The sequence below is a fragment of the Fringilla coelebs genome, assembly GCF_963513975.1.
Source record: "Fringilla coelebs genome assembly, chromosome: 6".
Taxonomy (NCBI): domain Eukaryota; kingdom Metazoa; phylum Chordata; class Aves; order Passeriformes; family Fringillidae; genus Fringilla; species Fringilla coelebs.
Window position 1 is genome coordinate 44,606,236 of NC_140034.1, and position 20,396 is coordinate 44,626,631.

The 20,396-nt window shown below is 38.8% G+C and overlaps 1 protein-coding gene across 4 annotated transcripts in view; it reads left to right on the forward strand.

Annotated features, from left to right (window-relative positions):
- The window catches only part of KMT5B (lysine methyltransferase 5B), a 28,225-nt gene extending 11,998 nt beyond the window's left edge, over positions 1-16,227 (forward strand). For 2 of the 4 annotated variants that reach the window (XM_084208246.1, XM_084208245.1), the window contains exons 4-10: positions 5,729-5,894; positions 7,108-7,217; positions 9,069-9,235; positions 9,879-9,898; positions 10,060-10,196; positions 11,945-12,141; positions 13,474-16,227. In XM_084208246.1, coding sequence (XP_084064372.1) covers positions 5,729-5,894; positions 7,108-7,217; positions 9,069-9,235; positions 9,879-9,898; positions 10,060-10,196; positions 11,945-12,141; positions 13,474-14,939 — 2,263 coding nt within the window. In that variant the 3' untranslated portion in view covers positions 14,940-16,227. Of the gene's footprint in view, positions 1-5,726; positions 5,895-7,107; positions 7,218-9,068; positions 9,236-9,878; positions 9,899-10,059; positions 10,197-11,944; positions 12,142-13,473 lie in introns of those variants that run through there. The other 2 variants (XM_084208247.1, XM_084208248.1) reach the window with 2 other exon arrangements.
- The last annotated feature ends 4,169 nt before the right edge of the window (positions 16,228-20,396 follow it).

The following is a 20,396-nucleotide window of genomic DNA, read 5'->3' on the forward strand; positions in this document are numbered from 1 at the left end:
CGACGCTGCCTCAACAGCAGTCACTTAGGTGACCAAACTTGACAGGGTACATCACTCTTCATCCCTTAGTCTCCACTAGGCAGTAGAGACAAAAAGCACGAAGCAGTTCCATTGCATTTATGAGCCTGTGCTAAATCTCCTCTGCATTCTTTAGCTCCTTTCAATATAATAATTGAAGAGTTCAGTATTCATCTTGAGTAAGGTCTGGAGGCTGAAAAAGTGATGTGGATTCTGCTAAATAAGGTTATGTGGCCATACAGTCCAGCTTCAGTGTTCTACTGCTATGGAGATACTGGATTAGAGGTACACAACTCTTATGTAGTGGTAACCTGGCTCAAAGGGAAGCTTTTACATTCTTCAAACCTCAGTGTCTGTGTACTTTACAAAATCATTCTTGACTTTTGCATAAAATCTGATTTTTGCATTTTTTCTATATTATTTTTACTGATAGCTTAATTCAGTAAAGTCCTTTACCTTGGTCCTGCTTGTCTTCCTTCATTGTATATAAATCACACAGTGGTTACATTGGAACCAACTGTTTTGCTGTTCCCAAATGTTTTGAATTAAAAAAAATCACAACCAAAAAACCACCCTAAACAATCATGCCCTGCCCCTCAAACCAACACCCACCACTTTACTTTTACAGTTTTCTTATTTGTACTTTTAGCTTCAAGAAAAAGTGTTACATCTTCAAACATGGAATGGTTTGCATCCAGTGGTCATGTTAACTGCTAAATTAAATTCACCATGCGGAGTGTCAGAATAGGATATAGGACAGTGTTAGGTTGTTGGTTTGGGGGGTTTCTGGTGTTCCCCATATTTATTTTTTAAAAGTACTTCTTTACTAAATTGTGAGAATTTTCTTTATTTCTGTTCTCAGCTGTTTTGGAATTTTGACCACACCGATGTTTATTTAGTGTCAGTTCAAGAAATTTAAGTAATGTGGATTACTTTCTTCATTAAAAGTACTATTTTGAAATTTGGCCTTTAAAGAACATTAGTTTTTTTTTCTGTATGAAAACACTGGCAATAAATGCTGAACTAGTTGATCATAACTTGTATAACTAGCTTTGAGGAAAAAATACACTACAGGGTTGAGCAGGGAGGAAGCCAAAATGTATGTTAATTAAGTAAGTTGTTTATGCTTATTTTAAATAGATGATTTTCAACTCTTGTTCTGCTGTCTTGAATGCTTAACAGGCTTGCAATTTCAGCTTTTGTGCTCAATCTCTGGCACTAAGTGAACATAAACTTGCTGTTTTCCAGAGCTGCTTAAATAGAAATACCATCCAGACAAGGTGCCTGTTGTTAAAAGGCTAATGGTTTTGATAAATTCACTCCTCTTGATGTTCTCTAGTCAGAAGTTAAGAAACAAGGCTTGGAAGTAAAACTCTTTATCATGCACTGGTATGCTGTGTGGAGTTCCATCCTGGATCTCTTGCAGGATCAATTTATCCTTTCTGTTCAAACTCAGTGCTCTCAGTGACTGAGACTGAGCAAGGTACTGTGCTTCTGAACTTACCAGAAACTCTCCTTTAACTTCCTTTATAGGCAAGCATCTCACTGACCTTTGGCTTTATACCTTGGAGTTCCAAGAGTCTTTAAGTACTCCTGAGGTAAGAGAAACTTGAGAGAGAAAGAGCTTTGCTTCCCCAAGCCATTTTCCTTCGTCTTCCTTGTTGAGACCATGTCAGTTTTCCCTTAATTGGGATGAGATCATCTTCTATCTGATTTTGAAACTGCAGTAGCCACAGCTTTATCAGATCTTGTTGACTAGGCAAAAAAAATATATTTTCTAGGGAAGTGTGAAAAGTTTCTGTGCTGCAGGTTGTCAGGAAAAAGGGCTGATACTATTTCTTTTAAGACCCTGTTGTAGCTGAGGTTTTCATTCTTAGCTCACTTGTAACACCTGACTGTCTTGCAGCAGGCTTCATGTCCCATGAGACCTGACCTGTGAAGCTGCTCATAGGGTGGTTCAAGATCTGTGTCTGTGAGCAGATTCAAACACCAATGTGTCTTGTTCAGTTTCCATGATGGAATTTAATAAAGGTACTGTTCAGAGGAGGAAACCAAAAGTCTGGATAAACAATTCTGATTTTAATTGCCTTTTTTTTCAGAGACTGGGTTGGCTGGTTTGTTCTGTTGGTTTCCTTGTGCTTTTCTATCTCTCTTCTTTGAACTAGTCACTTGTTTTACTGATACTTAAAAGTCAGTCTCTTTGGCTCATTTTATATGTATACATTTAGCTGTGGGGCCTTTTCAGGCTCTCTTCATGGTGGAGCTCAGAAACAGTGTATAGATTCTTTCAGCAGATGTATAGGTTTTTGGGGGTGTTTTTTATGTCATGTGTAAATGTGGAAACCCTGTAACACCAAAATGGTAGTATACAAGGTTGCTTCTCAAAATCAATTGGCATTTTGGTTTCAAAAAACTAATGAATAAACTAATTACTTCATTTCTCCCAGGAGTATAATTATCTATCAGCAGACCCAAATTCTTAAGGAACATTGGACTTCTAGGGTTTCTTGGCTTCTTCAGTGTCTCAAATGAGAAGGTACCTTTTAAAGTATATATGGAGATATACCTGTGATAAACTAAAGCTTTCATGAGGAGTCTGGTCTGTAGTATTCTGAATTTGCTTACAAACTTCATGTGCTCTCAGTGCAATTTACATGTGCTGTTGAACTGTGAACAGCCCTCTAACTCAGGCTGAGGGTGCACAGTGTTGTTCTGTTTCATCTGTTTGGGAACCCTTGGAGTGAAATGTTGAACATAATGTTGGTTTCCAGCCTCTTGTCATGCACTTGTGGATACTTCTTGCTTGTTTGTATTCCTGTTTATCTTTTTTCATTCCCTCTGTCTTGTCACTATGCAAGAGCAACCTTTTGACAGAGGTACTGCAGAGAGTAGTTGGTATTAATTCTTGAACCTCTGGGTGCAGAGAGTCATGTTCTCTGAAAAACCCAGTTCCTGTTTGAAATGCCTGCGATGCAGTCCAGCATTCATCTGACCTTGATGTCTTGGGGGTTTTACAATCTCTTCATCCCTTTCTTGTTTCCAGCCGTCTTTTTGGCCTTTGAAGGGCTTGGGCGTACACTGACTATCTTACCTTGTAGGAATGGTGTTACAAAAGTTTCTGCTAATCCTTTAAATGAATTCCACCATCAGTGTGGTGCATGAGACAAGAATCCATAGAGACTCCTGCTGAATGTGACCCATGGAGGTGTGCCACTGACTTTCAGGGGCTGGGGCCAGGTTCCAAGCTACCTCAGTTAGCTGGTCAGGTACACATCGAGTCAGCCTCTGAGAATAATGTGTTGTGAAACACCTAAAATATGATCGCTTGGGCCTGTAAGATGTGCTTCGAATTGCTAGAAAATAGCATGCATTGTTTCTTTATCTGTAGGTCTTGAGAGCCACTGTTATGCTTAGCATCTGCTCTCCTTTTTTATCTGTATTTCTTTCCACAATGGTGGTTCAACTGAGATACTGCTTTCTTAGCTAGCCTAGAGCAGGCTTCTTGGTGATAAATAAGTATGATGATGTCTATCAGCACATACATTGCCTGTCTCAGGTGCTAATGTAATTTTGAATGTGATGGCTTTTCCACCCATCTTTGCTCCTGCAGGTCTCTTAGCTAAAAAATGGTGTATTTCAACATGTAAAATACAGTGTAACAGAGAGTGTAGTTATTCATGTAGCCCAGCAAGAACAGACATAGCTGAAGACCAATTCTAACTGGAAATCCTGTGGGTTTTTCCCTTGTGTAATGTTTGCAGATAGAGGTGTAAGCAACATATTAGTGTTACACATTTGTGCAAATTGGTGAGCTCCCTCCTTCTCTTGCTGGGAAAGTTGTTTCTGGTTGAAATTGAATGTGAGTGCAAGTCCTGTTCTGAAACTAGTCAGGTTCAGTTCAGGCTACATGATTTTAAATTCCCTTCATGCATGAGGAAGCTCTGTGAGTTATGACTTTCAAATCTGGGCAAAGTCTTTCTGGTTTTGGGAGAGCAGAGATATTTGTATGTGTGACTGATGAGTTGAGGAAGACTTTGGTGTGCTGCAGAACAAAAATAATGATTGTGTCATCTCTAGTCTTAGGGGAGTTTTCTTGCATGATAAGGTTTCATCAGCTTGTTAGGTAGTTAGCTTATTGGGATGACAGTACAAGTATATTCTTTATTAGAGAACTTGATTTGAAACTTCATGGCATGGTGTGTGCTACAGTTGTAAGCAGGCATCTGTTTCTTGACTGATTCCTGCTGTCTTGTTCAATGTCATATCCCAGCCAGAAGAGAACTGAGCCTGATGTCTGCTCAGAACTCCTTACTTGCCATGTCCTCTGAAAGCCCACAGATTTATGCTGAAAAATTTTCTGGATTCAAAAGGGTCTGTAAGGGTCCTTAGTTATTATGTCACAAGGAAGTTTTTCAGATGGAGATTTGAGAGATTTATAAAAGCAGTAGCATGGAATGCTGAAAACCTGCTGAAAGTGATTCTGCTCTTCGGAGATCTGTCTTCATTGTAGCAGGTGCATAAATACAGCATCTTCCTTCTAAGGAAGGAAACTGAATCCGCATGGTTGTTACTATTTCTCATTAAACTGTTGGTATTTTACAAAGTGAAACAAAATCAGAAGGTAACATTTTTTTGTTTCCTTTATACGAGTTGCATGGGAGAGGCAAATCTTATGTGGTCATATTAAAATAAGTTACTTGTAACATTCAGTGGTCTAAGGTGACGGTAAGCCAGTTCATATGGCAATTTAAAAAACAGGGTGTCAGCGAGGAATTTGATCGAGGTTTCCTTCCATCAACTTCAATAATTTTTCCCCCTTGTTTACTTTTGTAATGAAATACAGATTTCATTTGGCAAGCAAGAGGAAATAAACTCAACATAGTAATGCACTTCCAGCAACAAGTAACAGGACTTACTCTTAGATGTTTGGTCAAAACTCATCGTTTGTTTAGCACTTCTGTCATATGCTCTGTAAGCAGAACATTCCAGTTGTAAAAAGAGCTGCAGAAAACTGTCTCTCATGATCCTGGGGAATTTTTATCTTTGTGAAGAGTCCCCTGGGGTGTGGCATGCATTTAAGAGTACCAGACCCCACCTCTGCCCCACAGCAGAGCATATATGGGTATGTGCTCAGTCAAAGACAATTTATAGGGATTTGGCAAAATATCTAAGTGCTACTTTCTCTTGGTGATTTTGCAGCTCAAAAATGGAGCTTCCACTTCTGGCAGTCATGCAGGTTTTCTTCTGTTACTTTTTCCTACTGAAGATATGAAGGATAGCTTTTCTTAAATCTCAAGCTTTGGGAAGAAGGCAGAATTCTCTGCTAATGTACAGGTGTTTGTTTCCATATTTACATGCCCAGGATTTCCTGTTTGGGGGGAAGAATTCTTACAATCGCACCAACTTCTGGAACCTTAATCTTCCACAGATGTAGCGTCTGCTGTGTGTTAGTATTTGTAGATACTTCTTGTGTTGTCATTAAGAGCTGTATTTTTTTAATCTGAATGCACATGTTAAGTTTGCAATCCACATAAACCCATGTAGTGAATTTATCAGTATAAAAAGGCTTTGGGTTTGGCAAAGGTTGGTCAGTGTCTTTATGCAGGGAGTTAAATATTTATATGGGTAACAAAAGATCTGTGTGCTGTAACTGAGGAAGAATTGAGAATGACTGATGGTGGACTGGAATAGCTTTATTTTTTTATTTCAGATTTCGACCTATTAAAGGAAGGCAAGAAGAACTCAAAGAGGTGATTGAACGTTTTAAGAAAGATGAGCACTTAGAAAAAGCCTTCAAGTCCTTGACGTCAGGTGACTGGGCCCGGCACTATTTTCTTAACAAGAACAAAATGCAGGAAAGGTTGTTCAAGGAACATGTAGGTGTATTTGTAATTAATGTGCTTTTTCAGATGGTTGAAAGGCAAAGAAAAAGTAAACATTTCTTAAGATTGTAGCAACAGTAAAGCAACAGTAAAGTTGAGTGCTCTGTTACATGTTGTTTTACTGTTTTTTAAGAGAAACTTGATTTGTTTTTTAAAGCCTAACCAGACACACCCTCTTTTTTTTTTTTTCTTATTAACTTGCATTGCCTCTTATTGTGTAGAAAGGAAGGGATTTTCCCCCCTTCATCATTTGTTTCTGTTGTGTTTTGTTTGGGGTTTTTGGTTTTTGGGCAGTTTTGGGGGTTCGTTTTAGTTTTTTTTAACTTACAATTGGGTGACAATTAAATTGGGTGACAAAGGAAGATAAAGGAAAAGGGAGTAGCCTTGTTACCTCAAAATACCCCATTTGTTATGGGTGTAGGGGCTATACCCATACGGGCTGTTCCTCCTCCACTTCCCACACCCCATATCCATTTTGTATGTATCATGACGGTTTTTGATTTTCAAAGTTCAAAGGAAAAAAATCACAGTACTGTTTACTTAACCAAAAAAAAAAATGTTTCTTCAAGAATGAGTCTATTGTTTCCAGGTACAACCAAAAAGAATGTGGCCTACTTTAAAATGCACCAAATCTAGTAATTCAAGAAAGATTTAGCAGAAAAAGTACTGCTTTGTTAGAGTGGTTTTTAGAGGAACACAGTCACACCTCAACTTAAAAAAAAAAAGATTCAACAGTCCCTGATTTCAGCATCTAGGTTTGTTGTGGAAGTAATATCACTTTTCAGAACTTCAAACAATAAAATGAATTCCTAGAGATTATTGGGTCTCACTGGTTCTTTAAGATATGAGATTTCTTGAATGCAACTATTCAGTGATTTTAAGAAAAAAATTATTGATTTTCATTAGTTGGACCAATTTTGTGCCACTACAGATATCTTTAATTTTCTTAAACTCTTTGGATAATCTCAATACCCATGTGAGGATTCCTACAAGTCACTGTGAAGAAATAAGATCAACGTAATATGTATGGCTTAAATGTATAGAAACATTATAGGACTTACAGAAATGCATTTCTGCAGACAGCATCCTGCTCCAGTATCTATTTTGTGTGTGTTTTTGTACAGTTCACTGTCATTATTTATATAAGAAGTTCCTCACTGCTTTCATTTTACATGTAACAGACGAGTACTGGGTTTTTTCATTACAGGTGTTTATTTATTTACGAATGTTTGCAACTGACAGTGGGTTTGAGATACTGCCTTGTAATCGGTATTCTTCTGAGCAAAATGGAGCCAAAATTGTTGCAACAAAAGAATGGTAAGAAATACAGTTTACTGTTGTGTTCTGTTTCTGTCAATTATTTGAAAGAATCTATAAAAATATATTTTAAAGTGTGATTTAGAATTAAAACTGCAACCAGTGAAATAGATAGTTTTGTATTGTTTCTTGAAAATTGAATTTTCTCTCTGTTCTTGCTAAGTACTTTATACAGGATCCATGCCTCTGGAAGGTAGTCCTTTGTATGTTTAGGTTTATGCATATAGTGTTCATTATACTTTTTTTTTTAAATCTTATTTTCAGTCAGGTAATTGTTTTTCTCTATTCAAGAGTTGTTAGACTTCCATGAGAAACATGACATGGCAGATTTGTTACACAGCAAATAATTGTGGGGGAAATGAGTTTTTTGCCTTTTTTAAACAAGTGTTGTTTGCATATTTTGATTGTGCAAGATAGCTCTCTCCTGGAAGCACAAGGCTGGAATACCAGCATGCCCCATCTCATTTTGGCACATCTGAGTTTCATTGTAAGCATGTGTGTGGCAGCACCAGCAGATTCTGGCCTAATTCAGATTTTAAAATCACTTCAAATGTAGATACCAATTGTATGAGCTTTGCTTTGTGGCAGGGCCCGTTCATACCAGCACACCTGAGATGAGGAAATGAGGTTATGTCCACACTGGGATTGAGTGGTCGGATACCCTGCTGGTGGCACCACAACCTCCATGTGCTGTAGAGGAAGCTTTAAATATGCTGAGGACTCCAGCTCTTCATGACTAGAGCTGAGAGTTCCACAATCATGATATAACCCAAAAAATACTGATTGGGTTTGAGGGTTTTTTGGGTTTGTTCGGTTGGTTGGTTTTTTTGGGTTGTTTTTTTTTTTGGGGGGGGGGGGGGGGGGGGGCAGGTGGGGGTGGGTTGTTTTTTTGTTTTGGTTTGGTTTTTTTTTTTTATGATGATGTTTGATTTCACCCCTTGGCTGATTCTTTGAGATAGAAGCTTTGCATTGTAGGTGTGTTGAAAATGGATGAACTTTTAATGCTCAAAATCTAGAGTAGCCTGAGAAGTGAGCAAGACAGGAGGGTTGCATCTTAAACCAGCTGGTATCTAGAAACCTGTCAAGATTCAAAACTAGAGATTAGAGTTCTTAGCACTCTCTGTCAAAGGAGAAATTTGCACTTAAAAGGCTTTGCTTTTAGTTTGTGTCCTTCATATACCTTTAGTATCTCCATGGTCATCTCTGTTAGAGTAATGTAGAATGGCCACTCTGAAGAGCAGTGGAAACAATGCCCATGCAAGAAAATGGAAACTCATTGCTCCTACTAAACTGAGCATTCAGTGCCTCTGCCCTGCTCTAGTCATGATGGCACATGGGCTGTCTGCACACAAAGGCTTTGTGGTTTTGCTGATTTTTGTAGGTGTCATTCCCCCTCCTCACTCTATGTCAAGGACCAGCTTCATGCTGAAGAACTACACATGAGTAAGGAAAACATCTTGCTTGAATTCCTGCCTTTGTTGGAGTCACTACTGGACCTCATTTAAAAAGCCATGGAGCTCTAAGCATTGTCATTATGCTGGGTTTTCCTGGTCACAGGAAGGAGTTTAGGAAACACAAGCAAGAGCAGCTGGAGGAAGTCACAATTTCTCAAGTGGTGATGGGGAGGGAGTGTACACAAATGAAAAGATCTTGCTTTTGGTTTTAACAATTGCAGAAGCTGAAGTAATCAACTCTTGCAAGCAGCCTCAGGAAATTGTAGAAACAATGGTTGTAATTGTTTCTGACGTCAGATTTGATGTAATTGATTCTATAACAACTTTTCTTTCTGTGAAATTATTTTGTAATTTTGGCACATGTAGTCTTATTTCTGCTACTCTTTTTACATTAAAGGAAACGGAATGATAAAATAGAATTACTTGTGGGCTGTATTGCTGAACTATCAGAAATGGAAGAAAACATGCTGCTGAGACATGGGGAAAATGACTTCAGTGTCATGTACTCCACACGAAAAAACTGTGCACAACTATGGCTTGGTCCTGCTGCATTTATCAATCATGGTGAGTAGTAAGTATAGAAAGCTTGTTGAAGAGCATAAGAAATTCGGAAGTGTTGAATATGAGCCAAACAGCACAAGAGCTTGGAGAAAAATGTCTGAATCTGGCATACTATAGTAATGTAGGAAAAATCATACTGGGATTTTCCCAGCCAGAGCTGATCACCTGTGAAACTCAGAGAAGGCTCTGGGAAGCGATGCTGTCTTCTTTGAAAGAGACTTTGGAGCTACCAAATTAGTGGAGCATATTGTGGTTACCTCAAATTCTTTGTGAACTCAGTCAGCAGTAACATCTTTATTAGGTGAACTTCTTATGGCTCTTGAACCTTTTGCAGAAGCTTAGCTGATTGTGTTGCATTTCTGTACCAAAGGAAGAGCAGGTAGGATTTAAGATGGAACTGTTTACTCTAAAGAGGAGGGAAACTGGACATTTGTGATAGCATAGGGAAGAGCTCAGAAATGCAGCTATACCAAAGCAGGAATCTTTTGATGTATGGCTTTGTGCAGTACTAACTTAACTCCCAGTATTTAGTTGAGATTCTGCAGTCTTTGAAGTCAAAGTGAATCCTTACTTTAGATATCTACAACTATTCATGTTTCAGGTCTTATCCACAGTTAATTGACTTTATCTTTTGGACCTTTTTCAGATTGCAGACCTAACTGTAAGGTAAGCAAGAAATTATAAATAAATAAATAAAGTACTCTACTTTTTATTTCTTTGTCCTTCCAATTTTTCTTCCCCAATTGTTTGTTTTTATTTCTTACTCAGATACTGTGCAGCCTTAATGATTAACCTTTTTTTTCCCTTCCTGTCATCTGCTTCTCCAGTTCGTATCAACAGGCAGAGATACAGCATGTGTGAAAGCTCTAAGAGATATTGAACCTGGAGAAGAAATCTCTTGTTACTACGGAGATGGGTTTTTTGGAGAAAACAATGAATACTGCGAATGCTACACCTGTGAAAGGTATGCATTGATGTAAATGGCTTTCAAATGGAATTGGGCATATTCATGATCTATTTTGTGAAACTGAAAGTCCTTTATTGTGAGTACTCAGCTTTTTGGACACAAACTAATGGCTTCCTACCTGTTCGCTGTGTTGTTACACAATGATGATGATTCTTGAGAACTCTGTGTTCTCTTAATCTCTTGATTCTCCATTCTGGAGACTAGCCCAAAATGAGGCAGAACAAAATAGGGGTGTAGATTCTTAAAAATATTTGTACTGAATAAAGTAGAATTGGAAGAAAAAGCAGTTACAGCTTTTGCAAGACCATTGTGAACTGATCCCCAACTTTTCCTCTTCTTTGCACTTGATAAAGCAAATTCTTTTTTTTTTTTTTTTTTTTTTTTTTTTGCGGACCTGAAGTTCTCCTCTGCTGGCAATGGGCAAAGTAGTTTTTCACCCAGTGCTGTTATAACTTGGGGATTTGTGCATTTGTAAATATCTAATATCTACTGGTTTGGACAGTATTTGCTTCTCTCTGTTCATCATTCAGTATTTGTTTTTCACATGCGCTGTCCCAACCGGGTTTCTTCACATCAGTCAAAAGAATTCCATAGTTGGTTTTTGCCATGTTGAAACTTCTGCTCACTATGAGCAGGGAGGCTCAGCATCATCTGAGAGAGCTTCACTCAGTTCCAAGAGGAGCTGCAAAGAACTCACTGTTCTGTTTGATCCAACTGTAGGAAGAAAAGCCCTATAAAGGACAAAATATTGCTCATACTGAGAAATAGCTTAATGCACCTGCATGCAAATAGTTTAATAATCCTGCTTTCATTTTTATTGGCTACTTTGGTCACTAACAGATCTTGAAATTTAAGGGAAAACACTCTGGCATGGGCCTCCAAGCTCATGTGAAGTTATGTCATTCCAAGTGAAGGTGCAATGGAGAGCTGCTAGTTAAAAGTACTTCAGTCCTGGAGACTGTAAAGTGTTGAATAAATAGGCACCAGAATTGTTCGTCCCTTGTGATATGGAACAATGTGGGGTTTTTCTCAAGTTCTTTAGATCATTGATTTCAGTGTAATATGGCCATACTTTCTTTTTCAGGACAAACTAGTTTTATGTGTCTGAATGTTTTCATTAACTTGTTGTTTTTGTATTTTAAGTACATGAAAATGTTATTTTTTAAAGCTAATGTTTGAGTAATTCTCACTTTAGGAATCTGCTTTTCAGTTAAAAAGCTGTAGCAGAGGCAGTCAAATATATAAGATTTTATTTTGGGGGGGGTTAGTAAGGACTCTTTTTTTTGCTTGCTTCAGGACTGATGAGGCAAGAGTCACTTTGTGTACCACAAAAAAATTAATATTTAAATGTCTCAATTTTAACTATGCTGTAAAGAGTGTTAATTTGCAAAGTTAAAATGGTGGGATCTAGGGATCTGTGGGTATGTTTGGAGCAGTGGGAGATTTGGCACAATACAATTTCTTTCAAACCTCCCCAAGTCATTACCAGGAAGATTTGCACCTCTCTGCATATGTCCATGTACTCTTCCTAGGTGATCCTGCTGTTCTTGCTGGCCAGCTGAGACATTTAGGCACCCAAGATGACAGGTAGAAGAGAAAACAAGCCCACAAAATGCTAACTAGTTCTGTGGCTATTGGTGTCATTGATCCAGATTACACCCGGGATCCAAACTACTGTATATGAAACAAAGCTCTAAGTTTACATTAAGATTTATTAATACTTTGTGTCCTCTTTTTATTTGTAGACGTGGAACTGGTGCTTTTAAATCAAGAGTGGGATTGCCAGCACCTACTCCTGTGATTAACAGTAAATATGGACTGAGAGAAACAGACAAACGATTGAACAGACTTAAAAAGTTGGGTGACAGCAGCAAGAATTCAGATAGCCAGTCTGTCAGCTCTAACACTGATGCAGATACCACTCAGGAAAAAGGTAATGCAAGTAAGTAAGGGGAAGAGCTTGGAGTCATTAAAGGCTTCACAAAAACATGGAAAACTTCCACAGTGATGGAATTTCTCTCTTAGTGTTGAGATGCTTCTCACATACTGGTCACTAAAACTAATTTATTCAAGAATCTGAAGGCAATTTAAACAGCAAATTCATGGGTTTCCACAAGTGTTTGAATAACAATAGGTGGTATGTTCTTTTGTTTTCTTTTTTTTTAATATCAAAAGCAAATATTTATAAACATGGTAGTTAAAGTCCTGCTAGTAATTTCTGTATTTCAAAATACAGTGAACTACCACAGGCAGTAGTATGGTTTAGGAAAGAAAACTTACATAGTTTGAATTCTTAGGAAAAGGATTTTTAAATAAATACTCTTAGTAGATATTGCTAAACAAATAGTTGTTTCTTTTAGAGGTCTTTTAAATTGGGCAGCTCTTCCCTTTCCACATCCAGAATTGATAGTTCCGGCACCTCTTGTGCAGTGAAAGTGCACAGTTAGTAATTTCAGAAGAAATTGGAAAGGATTTTTGTTTGCAATCTTCCTGCAAGACTTCTCTCCATGGAGTAGGGAGTGTGATTTATTTGGTTTCCCCACCTCCACCAACCTCAGTATGGGCAAAATACAAATAATTTAAACTTTGATTTAACTGGTAAACAGGTTTGGAGCTATGTAAAATACTGCAGTTCCATCTGTCTGTTTGCTGCTGTGATATTAAAAAAATGAAACACAAAAACAAAACATAAAACCCAACCAACCAATGGAAAAAAAAAAAAAACCTGAAAAATGTCCCCAAATCTTTTTATGCTCTCTTATTACCAGTATTTAGAGTTGCACCTCTGTTGAGCAGACAAAACTCCTTTGCCTTCCACAGTAGTTTCACCTGAAATTGAAACCATTACATTAGATAAAAGTATTTGGGGCTTTTTCCTCCTTCTCCATGAAAAAAATCCTGGAGATAATATTAGATCATGCTGACCATCCGATTTCATTGGAATAATACCCAGCAAAAGCTGTGGATAGTGTCAGATAGTTTTGGGGGGTTTTTTAATTGGTAGAAGAAGAAATTCAGTAAAAACACAGCTTGGTACACTGGGGGTAGTGAGGGGAAGTGTATCTGGAAATGTTGATGTACTTGTGGCCTGTTTCGCAATTCCTTTCATGTGTTGAGTTGCAAGTTAAGCAGTCTTATTCCTTACTGCATACTGTCTGTCCTGTCTCATGGATTATTTTGAGGTTCCCCAAATAAATTAAATAACTGCAGTATTTGGGAGTGGGAAATTCAGGATATAGTAGTGTCATAACAAAACTGTCTTTTTCTTTTTCAGCTAACAGAAAATCTTCAATTGGCGTAAAAAAGAACGGCAAAAATAGAACATTAACCAGACAGTCTATATCAAGAATTCCAGCATCATCAAACTCTACCTCATCTAAACTAACTCATATAAATAATTCCAGGGTACCAAAGAGACTGAAAAAGCCTGCAAAGCCTTTACTTTCAAAGATAAAGTTGAGAAATCAGTGCAAAAGGCCAGAGCAAAAGAATGCTTCTCGAAAGCTTGAAATGGGAAATTTAGTTCTCAAAGAGCCTAAAGTAGTTTTGTATAAAAACTTGCCCATTAAAAAGGATAAAGAATTGGAGGGACCAGTCAAAGTTGCAGTCTCTAGCGGATGCTTAACGAGGCATGCAGCGAGAGAACATAAACTGAATTCTGTGAAAGGTGCTTATGAGCATGGTGATATTGCACCCTGCACATACATCACAAGGAGGTCGATGAGAACAAGGATGAGTTTGAAGGAGACCTCTGACACAAAGCTTGAACCAAATACATTGGATAGCTATAAGAGTAACTTGACTGGAACACAATCGGACATTGCAGAGCAGCAGTCTCGTGCGTTAAACGACAACGATGTGGCTCATGGACCATCACATAAAGGAGAGGGTCGGTGCCAGAAAAGTGATGCAGGTACATCAAAAAAGAAATCTCGACAAGGAAAGCTTGTGAAACCATCTTCAAAAACAGAGGAAACTGATACTATGCACAACACGCCTATGAAGGATGAAGTACCAGATTTGATTAGTTCTCATTCAGAACTCCAAGAGAGGAATAACGTGGTAGACACACCTGTTGGGTTTAAAGACTGTATCCCTGGATCTGGTGGCTGCTCTGTAACAACTGACAATTTTAAAGCAAAAGACAGCTTTAGAACTGCAAAAAGTAAAAAGAAAAGACGAATCACGAGGTATGATGCACAACTTATCCTTGAAAATAGCTCTGGGATCCCTAAACTGACTCTTCGTAGGCGCCATGATAGCAGTAGCAAGGCAAATGATCAAGAGAGTGATGGAATGAATTCTTCAAAAATAAGCATAAAATTAAGTAAAGACCATGAAAAAGATAATAATTTATATGTAGCAAAGCTAAATAATGGGTTTAACTCAGGATCAGGCAATAGTTCAACAAAATTAAAAATACAGCTAAAACGAGAGGACGAAAACAGAGGGACGTACCCAGAGGACCTTCATGAAAATGGTGTATGTTGTAGTGAAACTCTCTCCCTTTTGGAGTCGAGAATGGAAGTAGATGATTATGGTCACTATGAAGAGGAAACAGCAGATGAATCTTCATCAGAAGAGGACGATGAAGAGGAAGATGACTATGATGATGAATTTGATGACTTTATTCCTCTTCCTCCAGCGAAGAGATTAAGGCTTATTGTTGGCAAGGATTCAATAGATATTGATATTTCTTCCAGGAGGAGAGAAGATCAGTCTTTAAGGCTCAATGCATAAGCTTATAGGTCTTAAACTGACCTGGATGTCATTTCTAAAAAAAATTTAAAAATAATAAAAAAATAATAATAGAAAACCCAACAAAAATTCCATTTGATTATTCCTCAACTAAAGAACTTTCTGGAAAACTTAGTGGCAGCACTTCTTTATTCACCTATCAGCGTAATATTGTAGAAAGTGTACAGCATACTGACTCTTCTTAAGTCTGATTTGTGCAGATTTTTATTGTACTTTTTAATAGCCTTCTTATGTGCAATTCCAAGTTAGAGGTAATGCTCTGTTGTAAAATAAAGGCTCAAGCAAAGTTACGAAATTGCATCAGATCTTTCCATGCAGGACAATGAGAATACAGTGTGGCTACAGAATTATTTTTGATCAGTAGGAGCGTTAGTTTGCTCTTACAATATTTGACTAAACAATTTACAAAATCATAGTAGCAGCATATTAAGGTTTTCTAGTATATGTTAACATCACCAGCAATGATCTACAGCTTTCCAATTTATTTGCTAGATGGTTTTTCCCCCTTGGAGTTTGTCAGTTTTAACACTGTATGCTGTCCCAGACGTACTGTTTGTGGCCTTTGTTATAGTAGCAAACCGTTGGTTGGAAGTCAAATTGATTTCTTTAAAAAAAGAGAAAAAAAATATGAAAAGGTGTTGACAATTTGCTGACTTTTTAGTACATTATATGTACAAGGGTAGCAGTATGCAGAATAAAGTTTGGATATGGTGTATTTATTGCTTGTTACGTAAATTAAACACCTTGTATTTAACACTTTTCAATACTTTTAGATAAAATTGTTCTTTGCAAGAATGATTGGTGCTTATTTTTTCAAGAATTTGCTGTGAAATAATGTGATTACGACGGGCAACATTTATCCAATGAACTGCAGCTATCCTAAATTGGTTCTTCATATTTTTCTGTTGCACTTGTAAAATGCTACAAGGAATTTAAAGAAAAATCTATTCACTTTAACTTATGATAGTTTTATCAAATTAAAAACAACTAAGTCACAGCTTTTGTTCTGTGGTAACCTAAGAATTGTTTGTCTTTTAAGAACCAGTTGTAAAAGAATGAAAAAATATGTATATGTTGTAAATATTTGTGTGTTGTGAGAAATTTTGTCATAAGAAATTGAGATAACTTGCCAGAAAGGTTTTTAAGTTTAGAAATACATCCATGCCAATAAAATAGGAAACTGTAAACCTAGTTTTAAACTCTGCATCAGTTGGAGTTCTTCACTCATACATAATTCACTTAATACTTCAGAGTCTGCTTTATAACAATGAAGAGCATCAGGGCAATCTTTGGCTCTTTGGTTTTTAATAAAAGAATGTTAGGAAACTTCTGGACACAATGGATTGTTTGTATGTATGTATGTATGTCAGCTTTCTAAGCCATTTTTTTCAAACAGGTCTGAAACATCAGAGTTGACATAACTGTGTATTGCTTTGGTCTGTAGTATTTGTGTTTCTTCTCGACTGTGGATTAACGTTTTGAGTTTTTGTATCTAGAAACACAAATTTCATACTGTGGATTAAGGTTTTGAGTTTTTGTATCTAGAAACACAAATTTCATACTAAAACAGGTGCTCTTGGGTCAGCTGAATCCACTGTTGGCTGCTCAGGATGTCAAGTCCAACTCTCTCTGCCCTGAAGATCAAGAGCTTGATTTACGCAGCCACTGTGTTACCCAGTGGTGAAAGCATTAGTGGAGAGAATTAAGTGTAGAGTGAACCTAATACTTGTAACTTCGTCAGTCTTTGGGAAAGGCCTTGTGTCATGCCAGGGTGTGTATGTTTTTAGAAAGTGGGTGGATCTCTCTGTGCAGTCCATTCAGTTCAGGGAAGACTACACAGACACTTTGGAGAGTATGCTCACAGCCATGGTGACTCGTCTTGTGGGGTCTTTAATTGTACTGTGTCATAAAATGGGTTAAAGGAGAGAGAGATGGGTTATTAAGTGCTTGCCTTAAAGTCAGAAGTGTCCAGGAAACAGCTGATGACAAATGACACTAACGCAGCTCTTTCTTCTAGAATTCACAGGCGTTGTGGCTGGATGCTATGCTCTACAAGCATTTCTGGCTGTATGAGCGAAAGCTGAAGGTAGTCTCTGCATACTTTTACCTGCAGCCCTTCTGTGCCCTGTGCTCCTGCTGGCAGGTTCATACTCCTCTGGCAGCCTCGCTGGATGTAGTGGTGGGGGGTTGGTTTGCAGAAATGTCATTCAACTGGACATGTGAGGGAAAGGGGGTCAATGCAGCAATTAAACAGTGCCCACCATTGTAGGTATTTATGATCAGTGTGCGTGAGAGTGAGGTTAGGGCTTGCTAACCTAGTATCAAGCAACGAGAGCAGATGATGAAACAGAAGAAATTTTAAGTGAATCTTGCCCTTAGAGGAAGAAGCTGTTTTCCTGGAATGGATGATCCTCCTAACTCATAGTTCAGCCAGCCCTTTAATGAGAACTGCTTTCCTTTTCCTTTAGGGTGAAGGTAAGTACAAGTAACTCTGAGCATCAGGATCTTTGGATTGGTCTTGTTCACTGAACAACGTTCCTGTCTTGGAGAATCTGGAACAAAATCTCCTAGTCATTTCCATGGCAATGGCAGGCTGTACAGATGTTTGTGGTACAGATATCTTGAAAACAATTAAATGTGTTCCCCGAGGTGGGGCAGGTGGGCAGGGCTTCCACTGTCTCCCCAGCTCCCCCCCAGCTGGGGAGACAGTGGAAGCCCTGTCTCCCCAGCTCCCCCCCAGCTGTCTCCCCTTCTCCTGACACAGGAAGTGGGCATTTTTTCTTTATTCATCTATGTGTGAATTGGTGGATCTCAATGTTTCCATAACCTTAGTAGCAGGGGAAGGTGTATGGTTGTCACCTGTATAAGAACCTGACAACCTGGCCGTGTTTCTTGTCCAGATTGCAAAGCACTGCAGAGCATATAGTGCTTTGACTGTCAGGGACCCTGTTTAGCCTTGACATCTCATTGCCCAGGATACTGGTAAGAAAAGATGCCACAGCTGAGTAGGTTTGGGGTGACCACAGCACCTTTTAGCAGGCTGAAGAACTGGAGGAAGCGTATTATAGATGGGCTTTGCCAGCTTGTTGTGTGTTATGTGTAGTGGGTTGTTCATCTATAAAAGAAGCATCCCAACCACTCTGAAAATGGCAGGCTAGCTGGCTGCAGATTTGGGAGCATCCTGTCACGCGCAGTTATGCTGCCAACCCCTTTCATAGCCAAAGTATGTTCATTTCTCCTTTTGGCTGGGGTTTTTTTCTGGTTTCTTGTGCATTTTGCCTAGTACTGCCAGTTTACCTTCTTTAAAATCAGCTCAGAAGCAGAATTTCTTTGCTGCTCATATTTGTATGGTTGGTTGCCCTTTCTAGAACGAAAGGTTGAAGGCTTGGGAGCTGCACAGAATGAGACCTACTGAAAGTCAGCTAAATTTGCATTGTATCTTTGGGAATCATGCCTATTCCTAAATCCCTCTCCCTCATGAGTATTCTCGTGTTTGGGCTGGGTCTTAAGTAAACCCATGGCCTTGCATAATCTCTGTTGGCCCTTCCTAAACTCTTGATTTCACAAAGTAGGGAGGTTATTTTTATAACTATTTTTATTATTGCAAGGTATACAGGTTATTTAAATGTTACTCCTCCCCACAAAGGAAATCCATTACTTCTTCCCAGGCATCTACATTTGATTTAACAGTAATTTTAATTGGATATATCCTTACAAGGAATTTGATCAGAACAGTTCCTGCCACTCAGCTGGTCAAGTGGTGTTGTAGGAGTTCTTGTTGCATGTGCAGGTATCTCAATGCTGAAACAGCTATCAGGCCAGTGAAACTGTGTTGCTTGGGAATGGCTTTAGCTTAACAAGCAGAGGTTTGTGTGTTGGATAGTGAGTTTCAGTCAAGTGTGAAGCCACTGATGGATCTAACAAACCATAGGTTTTTCCACTGGTGCTATATGATGTTCATCAGAAGTCAGTTCTATTTAATAATTAAATTTTTAGTCTTTTTTTGCTTTGGTCCCCATTCATTTAGGAATTTGACTTGGTCCTTGTGGGTCCCTTCCAACTCCTTCTGTGTAATTCCCATGTTTGGCCACACTATAACAGCACTGGTGGTAAACTGGTAGATCCAATAAAATGTGGCCAGCAGGTCAAGGGAGTGATTCTTGCCCTCTACTGTACTGTCATAAGATCCCACCTGGAGTGCTGTGTCCAGGTCTGGAATGCTCAGCACAGGAAACAGACAGGTCCAGAAGAGGGGCACAGAGATGGTCAGAGGACTGGAGCACCCTATGCTCTATGAGGCTGGACATTGAGAGAGACCATGAGGACAGGCTGAGAGAGCTTGGAGAAGGGCCCACAGAGACCTTAGAGCACCTTCCAGCACTGAGAGGGGGCCTGCAGGAAGGCTATTGACTGCAAGACAGGAGGTTTAGATTAGATGTTAGGAAGAAGTTCTTTACTGTGAGGGTTGTGAGACACTGGATCAGGTTGCCCAGAGAAGTTGTGGATGCCCCATCCCTGTCAATATACTTGCATGTTTATTCATCCTGCCCCTTTGGCAGGATACTCGCACCCTGTTCCTTTCCAAGACAATTCCTACCTTGCCGCAGAAATATTTTTCAAAATGCTTTTCTTTTCCTCTTTTGAGTTTGCAAAGAAACCCTGAGGTGAATAAAACTCAAGACAATGCTGTCTAAAATTCCATAGTCAACTTGCAAAAACATTCCAAGTGGTAAAAAGATAAAACTTAACTGATCAACGGCAGACCAAAATCCATGCAACTGACTTTAAATACAATTTTTCACAAAGTAATAACCTCTCATTTTGAACAAACCTACAAATAAAACCATGAGGCTGACTATGCTAAAGCTTCCCTAAAACTCAGTGTAGAGAAGCAGGCGTTTTCAGAAGTTCAAATTTGACCAGATGGAATTTAATCCATCTTTAGAGAAAAGTCCCAAACTAATTTAAAAAGAAACAAGAAATTCAAACCCTGCTTTTATATCCTCCAAGGAAGACAGCTGGCTCATCTCACCTGAGCGTTGGTTTAGGATAGCATAGGTTTAGGATAGTATTTTGCATCTGGAAATTGCACTGTAAAAGGCTTGTTACATTTTACTGGTTCATTGCCCGCACCTGCGCTACTTACGGGTTTACCTGTTGCAAACCAGGCTCCAGAGGGGATGCCAGTAATACTCAGCAAAATTTTCCTGTCTGAGGTGACACCGTGTTTCTCCCTGGACTTGCCTGTGCTGGCATCTGCCAGCTGCAGCTATCTGTGCACAGTTACAGCAGAGGTGTGACTCGGAGCTGCTATCTGGGGTCAGGGTGAACCCGCAAAAGTTGCTCGCTATAGCCCACCTGTTCCTTCATAAAATGACTCTACAGCGGGATATTGGGAGTCATGCTGGTTTGTACCAATAGGAAAAATCTTCAAAAGCC